General features: G+C 49.4%; 1 protein-coding gene across 1 annotated transcript in view; it reads right to left on the bottom strand.

The window, feature by feature from the left end:
- Positions 1 to 14,458, bottom strand: part of LOC131096425 (uncharacterized) — a 1,435,131-nt gene that overhangs the window by 479,169 nt on the left and 941,504 nt on the right. The window contains 1 exon segment of the mRNA XM_058044763.1: positions 237 to 244. Within this exon segment, the coding sequence (XP_057900746.1) occupies positions 237 to 244 (8 nt within the window).

Raw genomic sequence — 14,458 nt, 5'->3', positions numbered from 1 at the left:
AGATAAAATCTGCCAGAAGAGACAGGTCTGCCTGCCTTGGCCACCCAGGGGCCACCTCTCATCTGCCTTTGAAACCCTTTTCTTGCTTAGGGGAAAATAACATCCATCTCGACCAGGTGCTCATGGCCAAAATTGAGAATCTGCCTCCAGAATTCCCAATATCCAAGGATAGCTCCCAGACAAAAGCTGCCAGGACTGACAAGTCTGGCTGGCCTTTGCTTCCTGAGGGCAGGCACTCTTCTGCCTCTGAAACAGTGGGGCTCTGTGCTTTCCTTCCTAATGAAAAGAACTCTTCTTTCTGTCCAGGCACCCACGACCAAAATTGATGTTCCACCTCCAAAATGCCCTATGTCCAAGGAGATTCCCTAGATGAAAGGTGCCAGGACAGAAAGGTCTGGCTGTGTTGGCCTAAGGGTGGCCACCTCTCATCTTCTTCAAAAACACTTACACTTGGCATTTTTCTTTCCTATTGTAAAAAACATCCATCCTGACCCGGTGCCCATAGCCAAACCTGGAATTCTACCACCAAAACTCCGTACATCCAAGGATTGCTCCCAAATGAATGCCAGACAGGTCTAGCTGCCCTTGCCGCTTGGGAGCTGTCCCTCACCTGCCTCAAAACACTGTGGCTCGATGCTTTCCTTCCTATGGAAAAGAACCATCCTTCTTCTCAAGGAGTCCAAGGTCAAAAGTGAGATTTCTCCTCTGATATCCAAGGACCCTCCATGACAAAAGTTGCCATGACAATCAGGCCTGGCTGACTTGGGAGCCAGGACAGGAGTCACCTGTCTCCTCTTTTGCCTTTGAAACACTTGGGCTCCATGCTTTCCGTCCTATGAAAAAGAATTGTCATTCTTATCTACAAAGAAATGGCCAAAATTGGGATTCCACCTCCCAAATTCCCTATATCCAAGGGTTGCTTTCATACAAAAGCAACTAGAACAGAGAGGTCTGGCTGACTCAGGCCTCTGATGGCCACCTTTCGTTTGCCCCTCAAATGTCGGTGTTCCCTGCTTTCCTTCCTATGTAAAAGAACTGTCCTTCTCCTCCAGGTGTCCATGTCTGAAATTGGGATTCCACCTCCAAAATTCCCTATACCAAGGGTTGCTCCCAGGTAAATCTGTCAGTACCATCAAGTCTGGCTGGCCTTGGCCTCTGGTGGCTGCCCCTGCAACATTGGGGCTGGGTTCTTTCCTTGGTAAAGAAGGAAGATCCCTGGGACACTCTGGGGACCTCATGGAACCAAGGGGATCATTGTGGCACCACTGGAGCCCATGGAACCAAGGGGATCATTGTGGCCGCACTGGAGCCCATGGAACCAAGGGGATCATTGTGGCCCCACTGGAGCCCATGGAACCAAGGGGATCATTGTGGCACCACTGGAGCCCATGGAACCAAGGGGCCATGGTGACCCAGCGGGGCTTCATGGAACCCAGAGACCATTATGACTCTGTGGGGCCTGATGGAACCATGGAGACCATTGTGACCCTTCAGGGCCTCGTGTCACCAAGGGGGCATTATGACACCTCAGGTCCTCATGGAAGCAAGGGACCACTGGGACACTGTGGGGCCCCATGGAACCGAGGGAACAGGGAGCAGGTCTGGCTGCAAGTACTGAGCCCAGCTGGGGTCACGGAACCATCTGCAGGCCCCGGGTGATATATGAACTCTTTCAGTGCTTCCATCCTCCCTCGAGTGAGAGAAAAGGACAAAGTGCAGGCACATAGAGGAGTAACATGAAGACACCGAGGTCAGTGAAGAGGAAGTTGAGTCCCAGATGGGAGGGATGAGGAGATGTCCTGATCTTGGGGCTGAAATCCTCTTGTAAAGCCATGGAGAAGGATGTAACTGATACATCAGACTCTCTTTTTCCCTGTATCGCATTGAAAAGTATGGGGACATTACTTGTTCAGCAAAGGTATCCATGCTAAAGAAGCAAATGTCAAAGTAGCTGTGATCCCATGAGAAGTTTGAACATGGAAAAAGGGAAGCGTGATGAGATCCTGTGCCTTCACAGGGAGAAGAAAAAGATGTTCTCAGAGATGAAGATGATTTCAGAAATAGATGAGGAGAATCTTTGCTCTTACACAGCTCATCTTTTAACTAATACCCCATAAGTTGACATGGTCCATAATCACAACTGTAGAAGAGCTTTGAACAACTGGGAGGGATGTCACAGTTGCAGATTTTTCTGGGCAGTTGCTATTCATGGAAATTGGTAGCCACAAGAGAAGTGTCTCTTCTGGAGAAGTCTCCATAGCATGAAAGAGAGACTCCTCTCCCTAAGAGAACTCAAGAAAGACTATTCTAGTTGGGGTAAACTGACTGAAAATTCTAGGTTTATCTCTTTATAATGTCAGTAAGAAAGAAAAGGTTGTAGGGAGACGAGAAGTTTTCTGAAAGTTGTGTTCTTATTACTCTTTCTTTTAGTTGCTATTAATGAACTTTTCCCTATACCCTCTTAAAGTTTTGAGCCTGCTTTGCTGTTCTCCTAATCTTATCACACAGGAGGAAATGAGTAAGTATATTCTAGTGAGTGCACTGGTAATTAGCCAACACTGAAGCCACCACAATAATTGCTGCATTCTCCAAGAAATCTCAAATTGGTGAACCAAAATCACTACAGAAATATTTCTGATGAACTGCACTAGAGCAGAGGGAAATCAAGGCAGAGCCATGGGTTGTCAGGACTTGTTTGATCCTAATGAGCCTTGTGGTGCATTTGGAGCTGAGCCCTGGAACCTCAGGGTCTGAGAGGAGATTGCAGAAACATTTCTAGGAGTCAAAGTCAGAAGAAAACCACCAAGTGTCTCAAATCATGGATGCATCCCACTGAGGTCCATCCCCTAGACAGGCTCCTCATGGACTCCTTGGAGGAGAGATCTGGAGGCCAGGATGGCACAAAAACTTCTCAGAGATTCAGTGTGGAAAGGAAAATCCATAGTACCTTAAAAATCTTGAGTATTTCATAGTATTAATGAGCCCCACTACATGTAAGTGCAAAGCTCTCAAGGGACTTGTTAAAGCAGATAATTAGGGCCATGATTGCAGAAACCTCTCACAGAGTCTATATCAAAAGGGAAACACCAAGTACCTTAAAATAATTGAAGTACCTTGAAGCATTAATGAGCCCACTGAATGTTGTTACTGACAAAGCCTCTCATGGGACTAATTACAGCAAATAATTGGAGGCCATGATTGCACAAATCTCTCAGAGACTCAAGGCAAAAGCCAAACCCAAAGTCCTTTGAAAAACCTGCAGTCCCTACAGGGAGAATTAAGGAGCCCCCAAGGCCATTCCTGAGCAAGGCTCCCCAGGGACTCCTTCCAGCAGATCCTTGAGGCCACTGGGATGTGGGCTAGGGGGGGATTCTGAGGGCAGGACAAGGGGCTGACAGTGCCCAGCCTGGCTGAGGCTGTGCCAGGAGGCCCCAGGGCCTCAGGACAAGGTGTCTCCTCCCAGCCCTTGGTGGCACAGACCCTGCTGTGCCCCAGGGCACCAAGACTTGGCTTCTCTTTGTTCCCACCTGTCATCACTGCCTCCAGTTCTCTGCTCTGCCTGGGGCCTGGGGACACTTTCTCAGTCGTGTTCCTCAGTGGGACCCATTAAAAGTCCAAGAAACTTTGGAGTTGGATTCTGACTTGGAGTTCTGGAGAGGTTTCTTCAGCTCCTTTTCAGGGACTGATGTTCAGGGCCTGAGCCCAAAGCCCCAGAGGCTCATTAAAGTCCTTGTGCTGTGTCTGTGCTGCTGAGCTGGGCTGGGCTCGTGGCAAAGAGGCAGCTCCTGGTAACCAAGAAGAGCTTCAAAAGCACATTTCTCTTGATGAGCAGCTCTTCTGCCAGCCCAGCAGGGCTGGGGCACTGCCTGCAGCCACCCCGGGCACAGCACAGACGCACAGAGAGCTTCAATCAGTCAGGGCTGGGAAGGTGCTGAGAAGTGCCTGGGGCAGAATCACTGCCAGCCCTTGGCACAGGAACCTCTGGCTGCAGGACAATGCAGCTGCAGCTCCTGGAGCCATCTCCTAAAGCTGGAACATCCCAATGCCTACAGACCCTGTGAGTACAACTCTGAGTATTTTTGGTGCAGGGGAGGTGAAAGGCTCATGAAACTCTGATATGCTGAGGGGTTCTAATCAGTCATAGAATATTTCCAAGTCAAGGATTTTAACAAAAATGAGAAAATTTCCTAAGACTTTGAAATCAGTTTCCTGCTTTTGGAGAATGCAGGGAGGAGGGATAAATATTAAAAGTAGGTTATGAATTATTAATTATGAATTTTGACAAGTGTCTGAGACGTCTGAACTGTTACTTTTGGTGATTATAGGGTCACAGGAGATCCCTAATGTGCTTTCAGTCACTCTGCCCATGGACAGCACCAGCATCACCTTTGCTGGAGCCAACAGACTCAGTCTGAGCTGTCGTTTCTCCCAGCTGCAAACAGAAACTGCCCCAGCCAGTGCCCTGCAAACAGGCAGGGCTCTGTCAGGCCAAGGAGAGGGCACAGAGATTTGGGGTCTGTGAGTGTTGGCAGGGAGAGATCAGGCACAGGGAAACACCTGCAGGAGGAAAATCTTCAGGAAGCAGAGAGAATATCAGGAAAGGAGAGAAAACAATATCCAGCAATACTGTGGCAGGGAGAGTTTAGAGATGTCCACAGGATCCCCTCCAGTGCAGCCCCTCCCTCTGAACAAGCCCCCTCCCTCCTGTGCCCCAGCCCAGCCTGTGCCCTCAGGGCCGGGGCTCCAAGGCATGCAGCCCCTCCTGTGCAGGCAGAGCTGCAGCAGAGCCGTGGGGCAGCTCTGCAGCCCCGGGCCCAGTTCCCTCTGCAGAGCACAGGGCTGGGAGCAGCTGCCTGGCCCTGGGGGCTCTGGCAGGGGGCACAGCTGGCTCAGGGTGACGCTGTCCCCACTGCCCAGCTCTGGGCAATGCTGTCAGTGCAGCCAGGCAAGGAGCTGCATCTCCCTTCATCCAATGCCATCATAAGGACACTTGGAAGGGTCCCTGAGATTTCAGTCCAAGCTGGGAGCTCCAATCCAGGGTGAAAACCTGTCCTAGAGCATCTCTGAGTTATAAGATTGATGAGGAGATGCAGAGGTGTTCTGACACTGAAAATGCTGCTGGGTTGGAGAAATGAGCAATATGAGGTTTTGGCTTCAAATGTGGAGCTGGGCTGTGGTGGATCCATCTGCTCTCACCAGGACCTGGTGACATTATAGGGGAATCATTGGAATGTGACCCTCCTCCACCTGAGAAAGGTTAAAGCCCAGAGAAACTCTGAACAGGTCAGAATGAGAGACCATCTACCCTCACTTTCCATTCATCACTTTGCCTCACAGAATGCACTCTGTTTCCCTGGACGCAGCAGAAATTCTGAGGCTTTCTGATATCCAAGAACAGCAGCAGAGAAAGGGAGAAGCTTTTTAAAAGAACCCCAGAACGCCAAAAAAAAAAAAAAAAAAAAGAGTGTGTGTGTCTATTCCAGAGGAGGGTATATGGGAAACGGCTTTCATTTTGGTGACAGGTATCTCCTCTAAATCTTTGCTGTCCTTTCTTCATGAACAGGTCCCCATGGCCAGCAGCAGCAAATGTCCAACAGCAGCTCCATCAGGCACTTCCTCCTGCTGGCATTGGCAGACACGCGGCAGCTGCAGCTCCTGCACTTCTGCCTCTTGCTGGGCATCTCCCTGGCTGCCCTCCTGGGCAACGGCCTCATCATCAGCGCCGTAGCCTGCAGCCACCACCTGCACACGCCCATGTTCTTCTTCCTGCTCAACCTGGCCGTCACTGACCTGGGCATGATCTGCACCACTGTCCCCAAAGCCATGCACAATTCCCTCTGGGACAGCAGGAACATCTTTTACACTGGATGTGCTGCCCAAGTCTTTCTGTGTTTTTTTTTCTTGCAACAGAGATTTGCCTCCTGACCATCATGTGCTACGACCGCTACGTGTCCATCTGCAAACCCCTGCACTACGGGACCCTCCTGGGCAGCAGAGTTTGTGCCCACATGGCAGCAGCTGCCTGGGCCAGTGCCTTTCTCAATGCTCTGGTGCACACAGCCAATACATTTTCCCTGCCCCTGTGCCGTGGCAATGCCCTGGGCCAGTTCTTCTGTGAAATCCCACAGATCCTCAAACTCTCCTGCTCCAAATCCTACCTTAGGGATTTTGGGCTGCTTGCTGTTAGTGCCTATTTATCATTTGGTTGTTTTCTGTTCATTGTTTTCTCCTATATGCAGATCTTCAGGGCTGTGCTGAGGATCCCCTGTGAGCAGGGAAGGCACAAAGCTTTTTCCACCTGCCTCCCTCACCTGGCCGTGGTCTCTCTTTTCTATAGCACTGGCACATTTGCCTACCTGAAGCCCCCCTCCATTTCCTCCCCATCCCTGGATCTGGCCCTGTCAGTTCTGTACTCAGTGGTGCCTCCAGCCCTGAACCCCCTCATCTACAGCCTGAGGAACCAGGAGCTCAAGGCTGCAGTGTGGAGACTGAGGACTGGATGGTTTCAGGAACATTAACTGCTGGCCAGTATTTGCAAATCACTTGTAATAAAAGTAACCTTTAATACTTCTTGTTAGTTCCATTTTGGAAGTTCTTTGTCCTTGTTTAAAATTTTAAATATTTTCTACAAAGTGAAAATATTCATCGTTTCTGCCAACTTGGTGTTGCCAGTGCTGCTGCCGTGGCCCTGCCCCGCTGCCCTGGTGGCCCTGGTATTGCTGCAGGGCCTGAGTGCTCTCAGGGCCGGGCACAGCCCTGGGGGTGGCAGTGCTGGGGCTGCAGCAGGGACAGGCCATGGGCACTGCTGGGGCAGCGCTGACGGCTCAGCCCAGGGCCTGGGGGCTCCAGGCTCCTTGCCCAGGCTCTCTCAAGAACATGGCCAGGCCAATGCTCAGCACAGAAAACCCCTGTGAGCAGCCCCAGGCTGACCGCGGGCAGCCCCAGGCCGGGGGCAAACAGCATGGCTGGGGCTCTGCAAGGGCCCTGGGGCAGATGGGAAGGAACAGCAGAGTAGGGGCTGATCCATCCCCAGTGCGCTGCACAGCCCAGGGCAGTGTCCAAGAGCGCCCTCATGGAGCTGCCAACAACATCCCCCCTCTGCAGCCCTGGGCTCTCCCCCAGCTCACACAGGTGTCCCATCCTTGCAGGCACAGACACAGCAGCACTGGCTCAGCAGCCCCTGTTTGCACTGCACACAACAGGGGGAGCACCCCCATGCTGTTGGTGTGGGGACATGAACCTGAGGGAGCACAAATGCCATCACCCCCTGGGGCCAGCAAGGGCTGGGGGACACCAGGGTAACCGCTCAGCTTTGTCCTGGCCACTGCAGTCAGCCAGAAAGTTTGTTCCCATCAGCTGGGAGTTTCCTGTCCCACTGCAGATGCTGTTGTTCAGAGCCAGGGCTGCCTGGCAGCCACCCCCAAACTGCCCTGAGCATTTCCTTGGCTTCATTTTCCTTTACTTTCTTTACTCTTTGCTTTCTTTACTCTTCCTGCTACAAATTTCTTTGCTTTCTTTTCGCTTCCTGCTACACATTTCTTCGTATTTCCCACCCCTGTCCCCTCCCCTGCAGACAGCCCATCCCTGTTTGCCCTTTCCTCTCTGGCCCCACTCCCCATTGCAGTTCCTGACTTGGCACCATGGGAACGTCCCTTGGGCAGCAGGATCATCCTACAAGTGCTGCAGGAATTGTCTGCAGGCTCCTGCAGTGCCTGGTGCTGCTCCCTTGCCAGAGGCACCCCAGGCCAGGGGGGCACATCTGGGCTGCTGTGTCTGGCTCTGGGGCTCCCTGTTCTGGGCACTGAGGAGGAGCTGCAGAGGCTCTGCAGGACTGACAGGATGGGCTTTGGGGCTGGCAGGAGAAGCTGAGGGACCTGGGCTGCTGGAGCTTCTGAAGAGGAGGCCCAGGGCTCTTCCTGCAACTGCTCCAAGGGTGTTTCCAGAGAATCACAGAATCAGAAATGTTGGATAAGACCTTGGAGATCATCAAGTCCAACCTGTGCCCTGACACTGCCTTGTCTCCCCTGAGCCTCCTCTTCTCCAGGATAAACAACTGCAGGTCCCTCAGCTGCTCTTCACAGGAGTTGGTAGCTTGTGTTCCAGACCCCTTCCCTTTTTGCCTTTTTGCCCTTCTCTGGACATGCTCCAGCCCCTCCATCGCCTTCCTAAATTGGGGGGCCCACGACTGGACACAGCACTCGAGTTGCTGCCCAAGCATTGCTGAGCACAGGGGAACAATCACTGCCCTGCTCCTGCTAGGCAAACCATTCCTGAGCCAGGCCAGGAGCCATTGGCCTTCTTGGCCCCCTGGGCACACTGTTGGCCCATGTGCAGCCTGCTGTCCATCAGTGCCTGCAGGTCCCTTTCTGCCTGGCTGCTGTCCAGCCACTCTGTCCCCAGCCTGCAGCACTGCAGGGGTTGTTGTGGCCAACATGCAGGGCCCAGCACTTGGACTTGTTAAACCTCACCTTGTTGGATTTGGGCCCTGGATCCAGCCTGTCCAGGTCCCTCTGCAGAGCCCTCCTACCCTCCAGCAGATCCACACTCACACCCAGCTTGGTGTCATCTGCAAATTTGCTGATCTTGGACACAATCCCCTCATCCAGACCATTCCATGCAGACATTGAAATCCACGCTGGCTGGCTCTGACCCCTCGGCCATCCTGTGGGTGCCCTGTGATGGCACTCAGGGTGATCTGTTCCATAACCTTGCCGGGCACCCAGGTCAGGCTGACAGGCCTGGAGTTCCCCAGCTCCTCCTTCCAGCCCCTCTTGGGGATGGGCTCACATTGGCACCTCCAGTCCTCTGGGCCCTCCCTGCTGAGCCAGCACTGATGGTAAATGATGGAGAGCAGCTTGGGGAGCTCATCCACAGCTCCTACATCCCCCTACGATGGATCCCATCTGCTCCCAGAGACACCTGTGAGCATCTGAGTTGCTCAGCAGGTCACCAGCTGCTCCCTCCTGGATTACAGGGGGCTGTTCTGCTCCCTGTCCCATCTACCAGCTCAGCAGAGCACTTGTCCTGAGGACAGCCTGCCCTAATATCAAAAATTGAGAGAAACAAGATGTTAAGAAGCTCTGCCTTCTCCTTATCTTTAGTTTCTATATTCCCCACTGCATCCAATAAAAAGTAGAGGTTCTCCTTATCCCATGTTTTGCTATTAATTTAATTGTGGAAACCTTGTCTATTTTTTTCACAGAAGTGGTCAGGTTAAACTCTAATTGAGCTTTCACCCCTTGACTTTTTTTCCGCACGACTTCACAACATTCTTAAACATTTCCTAAGCTGCTTGACCTTCTGTCCAAAGCTGATGCACTTCTTGTTACCCTTGAGTTCCCACAAAATCTCCATGGCCAGCCAGGCCAGTCATTTTCCGCACTAGCTCATCTTTTGCCACACTAGGACAGGCTGCTCCTTCCCCCTTAAGATTACTTCCTTGAAATATGTCCATCCTTCCTGGACCCCTTTGTTTTTAAGGGATGTTTTCCTTCAAAAAATCAGGACCTGATTCAGTACTCCCAAAATCAGCATCCAAAACAGGCCAAAGTCTGCCCTTCCTAATTCCAGTGCAGAAGTTTTGTTGCTGCCCCTCCTTCTTTCCCAGAACATTGAAAACTTAATTATTTCATGGTCACTGTGCCCCAGGCGACCTCTGAGCCCAACATCTGCCACCAGCCCTTCTGTGTTTGTGAACAGCAGCAGACAGAGCTTTCCTTGGCAGTGGGAGTATTACCAAAAATTCAGTAAAATAGAAAACTCCTTAACACCAATGCAGCATTAAAAAGCAGCATTATTTATTCCGGGGGATGCACGGGGACAGCTCATCCCAAAGCCCTGCAGGCTGAGTAAAGGAAAGTTTCTGTTTATATTCTGTATATTGCATACATATTCATTGATTTTCCCAGACTAAACATAAATATGATAATGGTTTCCCCAAAATCATTCACATATTTCCCCTCCCCTTCACCCATGTGTTGTTCTGTCTTGGGGTCTCTCTGGTGGTCCCTGGTGGTCGTGGACCCCAATGTTCCAGTGGGCCTGGCTGAGCTGGCAGGACACTGACGCTGGTGAACTTCCAGTTCCCCTTCTCACACAATGGGCATTGTGTGGCCTCCATAGGCCTGGGGTTTTGGAGAACAAGCTCCAGGTGTCAGCTCAGCTGGTGGAGACAATTTATGATCTTGTAACATGAGGTGACAGAGTGGGCTATGACATCACAGAGTGGGTCATGTGAGATTATCGAGAATTATGACATGATAGACTGCCTCTGTGACATCACAGAGCAGGCTTTGATATCACACAGCAGAGATCTGGCATCACAGAGCTGAATATTACATCACAGAGTTGGCTGTGACATCAGAGACCAGTTGTGTGACATTAGAGGAGGGGCTGTGACATCTCAGAGCAGGCTGTGACATCCCAGAGGGGCTGTGTGACATCCCAGCAGGGCTGTGTCAGGTCACTGGGTTGGTCACTCTGCCCCAGCTCCCCCTCACAGTTTCTCCCAACAAGTCCAATGCTGTTCATGCCCAGCAGGGTCCCTGTCCCCCAGGATGCCCCTGGCCCACCTGGAGCCACAGCCTCCACCAAAGGATGTTCTACAGGATCCACCCCAGAGCCTGACATGGGGACAAGGGGCCAGGGCTGTGTGACCAGGACATCAAGGATGTGGGTTATCCAGGTCACTGGGGCCTGGATTGGGTTGGCCAGGGCAGGAAAGATGTCTGGCAGCTGGAGCAGGGTCTGGGAAGGGCCTCCAAGGTGGGGCTTTAGCCCTTGGGCTGTGAGCAGAGGCTGAAGAACCTGGGCTTGTCCAGCCCTGAGCAGGGAAGGCTGAGGGGCTCCTCATCCCAGCCTGGCAGTGCCATCCAGGAGGGGATGGAGAACACAGAGCCAGGCTCTTGACAGGGGGCTGGGGGGAGACAAAAGCCAATGGGTGGAAGGGGAAAGAGGGCAGATCAGCCAGGACAGGAGGAGATGAAATGAGTCAGGCTGCTTTCAGCTTTTTCTCACCACCAAGAGCAGCCTGACCTCCCAACTCCATCCACCACTGACAGCTTTCCAAATCAGGAATTGTTTGAGCTATTTTGTCCCCACTACAGAACAAGCATCCTGATACAAGAACTTAATTGTGCTTATATCTATCACAGAACCATATTTCTATAAAATTATTTTAGTATGGAAATAACGTGTGAATGGTGGACTCATCAGACGCTGCTGGGACATTGCACATAGCTCAGGGAAGAGCGTGATTGTTATTAAATTGTGTCCTGTTCAACTGTGGTCCGTTGGCCATGAAGAGAATCTTTCCGTGCCTCTGAGTCTCATCTGTTCCTGACCCCCAAAGGACAGAAACCCTGATGAGCTGTGCTTCCCACTCCAGTGGTGGCACTTCCACCCTCCTCCACAGCCAGAGCAGAACTTGCTTGTCCCAGAAAGTCCCTGGCAAAGGAGGAATGAAGGAAACAGGAGAGGCTGTGGGGATCAGGTGCGGGGTAGATCCAGGGACAAGACTGACTTTTGCATTTGATGGAGCTGTGCCTTCCCTTGGCTTTGTTGGCTGACAAGAAGTGAACATCCCTCTGTGTCTCAGGCAGCTCCTTCTCCAAGGAAAGCAGGTGGGAGTTGGAGCCAAGGAGCTGAAAGCTGCAGGTGCCGCCTGGGCTGGAGGGAGCTCAGATTTGCACAAGGCTACTCTGAGGGCCAGGGCTTGGATGGAGGAAATGGTGGGGTGGGGGTAGGGACAGAGTCTGATTGATTGTCAGCCATGAAGGGTCTTGATTTTCATATCTATTCAAACTGCATGAGGAGGTACTTGGATTCAGTGTCAGCTGGAGATAGCACGTTTCAATAAATTAACAGGAAAAAACTCTAAACCAGATCTAAAAAATATTTTCTCACTGTCTTTTTAAATATTATGAGTTTGCTTGAAATATACTACTGAGATCTACTTAACTACAAATTTTTTAGAAACTGAAATCAAATTATTCCCAGAGGCTTGGCTTGTTAAGGTGTTCTGAAAGTTACTGAGCCCTGGGACACTGAATTCCTGCACTGAAGAGCTGAAGGCTGAACAAGCCTCTGGAGCAGGAAAATTCAGCAGCAGCCTCCAAGGTGCTGAGGATGTCAGCAGCCCCCACTGAGGCCATCCCTGCGCAGAGACTGTGGGGGAATGGGCAGACAAGGAGAGCGTCCCTGGGGCTGGGGCAGCACAACTCAGAGGCAGCAGCGGCTCCAGCTGGGAAATGGAGTGTGGAATGGGGCTGGGAAAGCCCTGCCTGGGCTGGGCCAAGCAGGACCCACAAGCTCTGACTCCCCCCAAAAAGCTCACTCAAAGAGACATTTTAGAGGAATAACAATTGCTTGTCTCCTCTGAGTTAAACTCACTGGAGAAATACCAGCAAGAGATTCTCAGGGGCTCAAAACAAAAAAACAGCCTTTACTGAGAACTTTAAACAATCAGATAAAATTTGGCAAATGGTTTATTATGACATTGTAGTGGTTTTCGTTTGGTTAATTTAACATTTTTCTAATCTTGAGATTTCTTAATTAATGTATTGATGAGTGTAATGGGTTTTAGTGTCAGTTTGTTATTTATGTATTTATTTTGTTTTGAGATAGAATTAGGAGAAAGGTAAAGTAGGCCTAACATTTTAAAAGGCTATCAAGAAATTTTTATTAAAAGTAAATTCAAAAAGAAAAAAATAGTAAAAATTTAAATAAATTCTTTAGAACACTGGTTTTTCTTTATTCTTTATAAAGTTTTCTTTTTACTGCCAATGTAAAGTAAACTTAAAATTTCTAGGTATTTACTATTTCTAGAATAGTCTTTTTTAAATTTACTTTGGGAGAGAAGTTTTTCTTGTAAATGTTATGGAGATTTTTTTACAAGAAGAAAATTTTTTTTTTTTTGATTCTTAATTCTGACATGGATAACATTTGTCTGAGGAACTCTTTTATTGTGAAGTTTTTCTTGCTACAAGCCTTTTTAGAGCTTATAGATGGGCCATGCTGACTTATGGGGTATTTTTTTAAAGATGAGTTCTTTAAGTGTAAAAGTTTTTATTTTTTACTTTTTAAATTATTTTTATCTCTGCAAATAGAGATCTTCTCTTGGGGATACTGGACTACTTTTTTTTTTTTTTTTCCCCTGTTTAAATGTACTATGGAAGTACTGCTATTTTAACATTTGTTTAATTTTAGCATGCAGGTTTCTGTTTGATATTAATTTTTTAATGGTTTTTTGTACTATAAAAAAAAGTTGTTTTTCTTTATAGTTATAAAAGGATTTTAGTTTTATGATTAAGGTATTTTTCCTTCTTTTTTATTTGGGATTTCATTTCTTCATTACTGACTTGGATGATTTTTTATTGTTTTTTTAACATGCATGCATTTTGTTGGTTTTTTTTTTTTCTTTTACTTGAAAGAGGATTGAAGCATAGAAAGGACTAACACCTGACCTGCCGGTAACTTGTGGTGGAATTTGTGGTTGGGTTGTGTTAGGATTGGTTTTATGGTTGGTTTTTGGCTTTTTTTATGTTTAAGTTTTTAGTTGTAAGGTTATTTTGTATGGGTTGTAGGTTGTAGGGGGTTTTTGTTTTAGTTGTGTTGGGGGGAGGGGACTTGGTAAGATTTCAATGGCTGTGTCTTGCTTTGTTCTGGTTGGGGTTTTGTAGCCTCTTGTTTTCCTGTTTGGTAGTTGTTGGGGTTTGGTTTGGTTAGAATGGGGCCAATGTGGAGAGGGGCAGCCAGGGGAGGGCAGAAGGAGCTCAGCCCATGGCAGGGTTGCTTGGTTTGGTTTGGTTTGGTTTGGTTTGGTTTGGTTTGGTTTGGTTGAGATGGGGGCCAGGGCCAGGGCCTACTGCTTCTTTTTTGACTGGAAAAGAAAGAGGAGGTTCCTGGACTTTTTCATCTTTAACATTTGTGTTTCACAGAGACGTGTTCAGTATCTCAGTGGTTTAACAGATTGTCACTTACACGAAAAAGTTTTACCTTTTAAAATTCTTCTCATCTCAAATCACAACAGACATTAAGTCAACATAAAACACTTCTCAAAGCATTGACTTGAGCCATTCAACTTCACAAATTCTAAGCCTGTTCCATTTCATATTGATCAAAATTTGCAGGAGTTCAGAAACGGAAGAAGACACAGAAAGAGAGCAAGGCAAAAAGATGCAGAGAAGCACACACACAGTTACCAACTCCTGGATTCCAGCACTGTTCAGGTGGGAATTCCAAGAGGAGGTAGGGTCAAGATGTGTGCTTGCCATGTGGTCAGTCTTCAATACCACTTGGTCTTCCTGGGCCCTTCCTCCAGATGGGCCTTGGGCTCATTTGGTCCCTCAGGAGCTGGGCTGGGGCTGCAGAGGTGGCTGTGGAGCATTGCCTGTGCTGTGCCAGGGACTGGCAGACACTGCTGGGCTGGGATAGAGGCTCTGGGGGGACTGGTCTTACA

Source organism: Melospiza georgiana, unplaced genomic scaffold (genome assembly GCF_028018845.1).
Source record: "Melospiza georgiana isolate bMelGeo1 unplaced genomic scaffold, bMelGeo1.pri scaffold_29, whole genome shotgun sequence".
NCBI lineage: Eukaryota > Metazoa > Chordata > Aves > Passeriformes > Passerellidae > Melospiza > Melospiza georgiana.
Note: the sequence above shows the minus strand (reverse complement) of the source record. Positions and strands in the feature narration are given on the sequence as shown.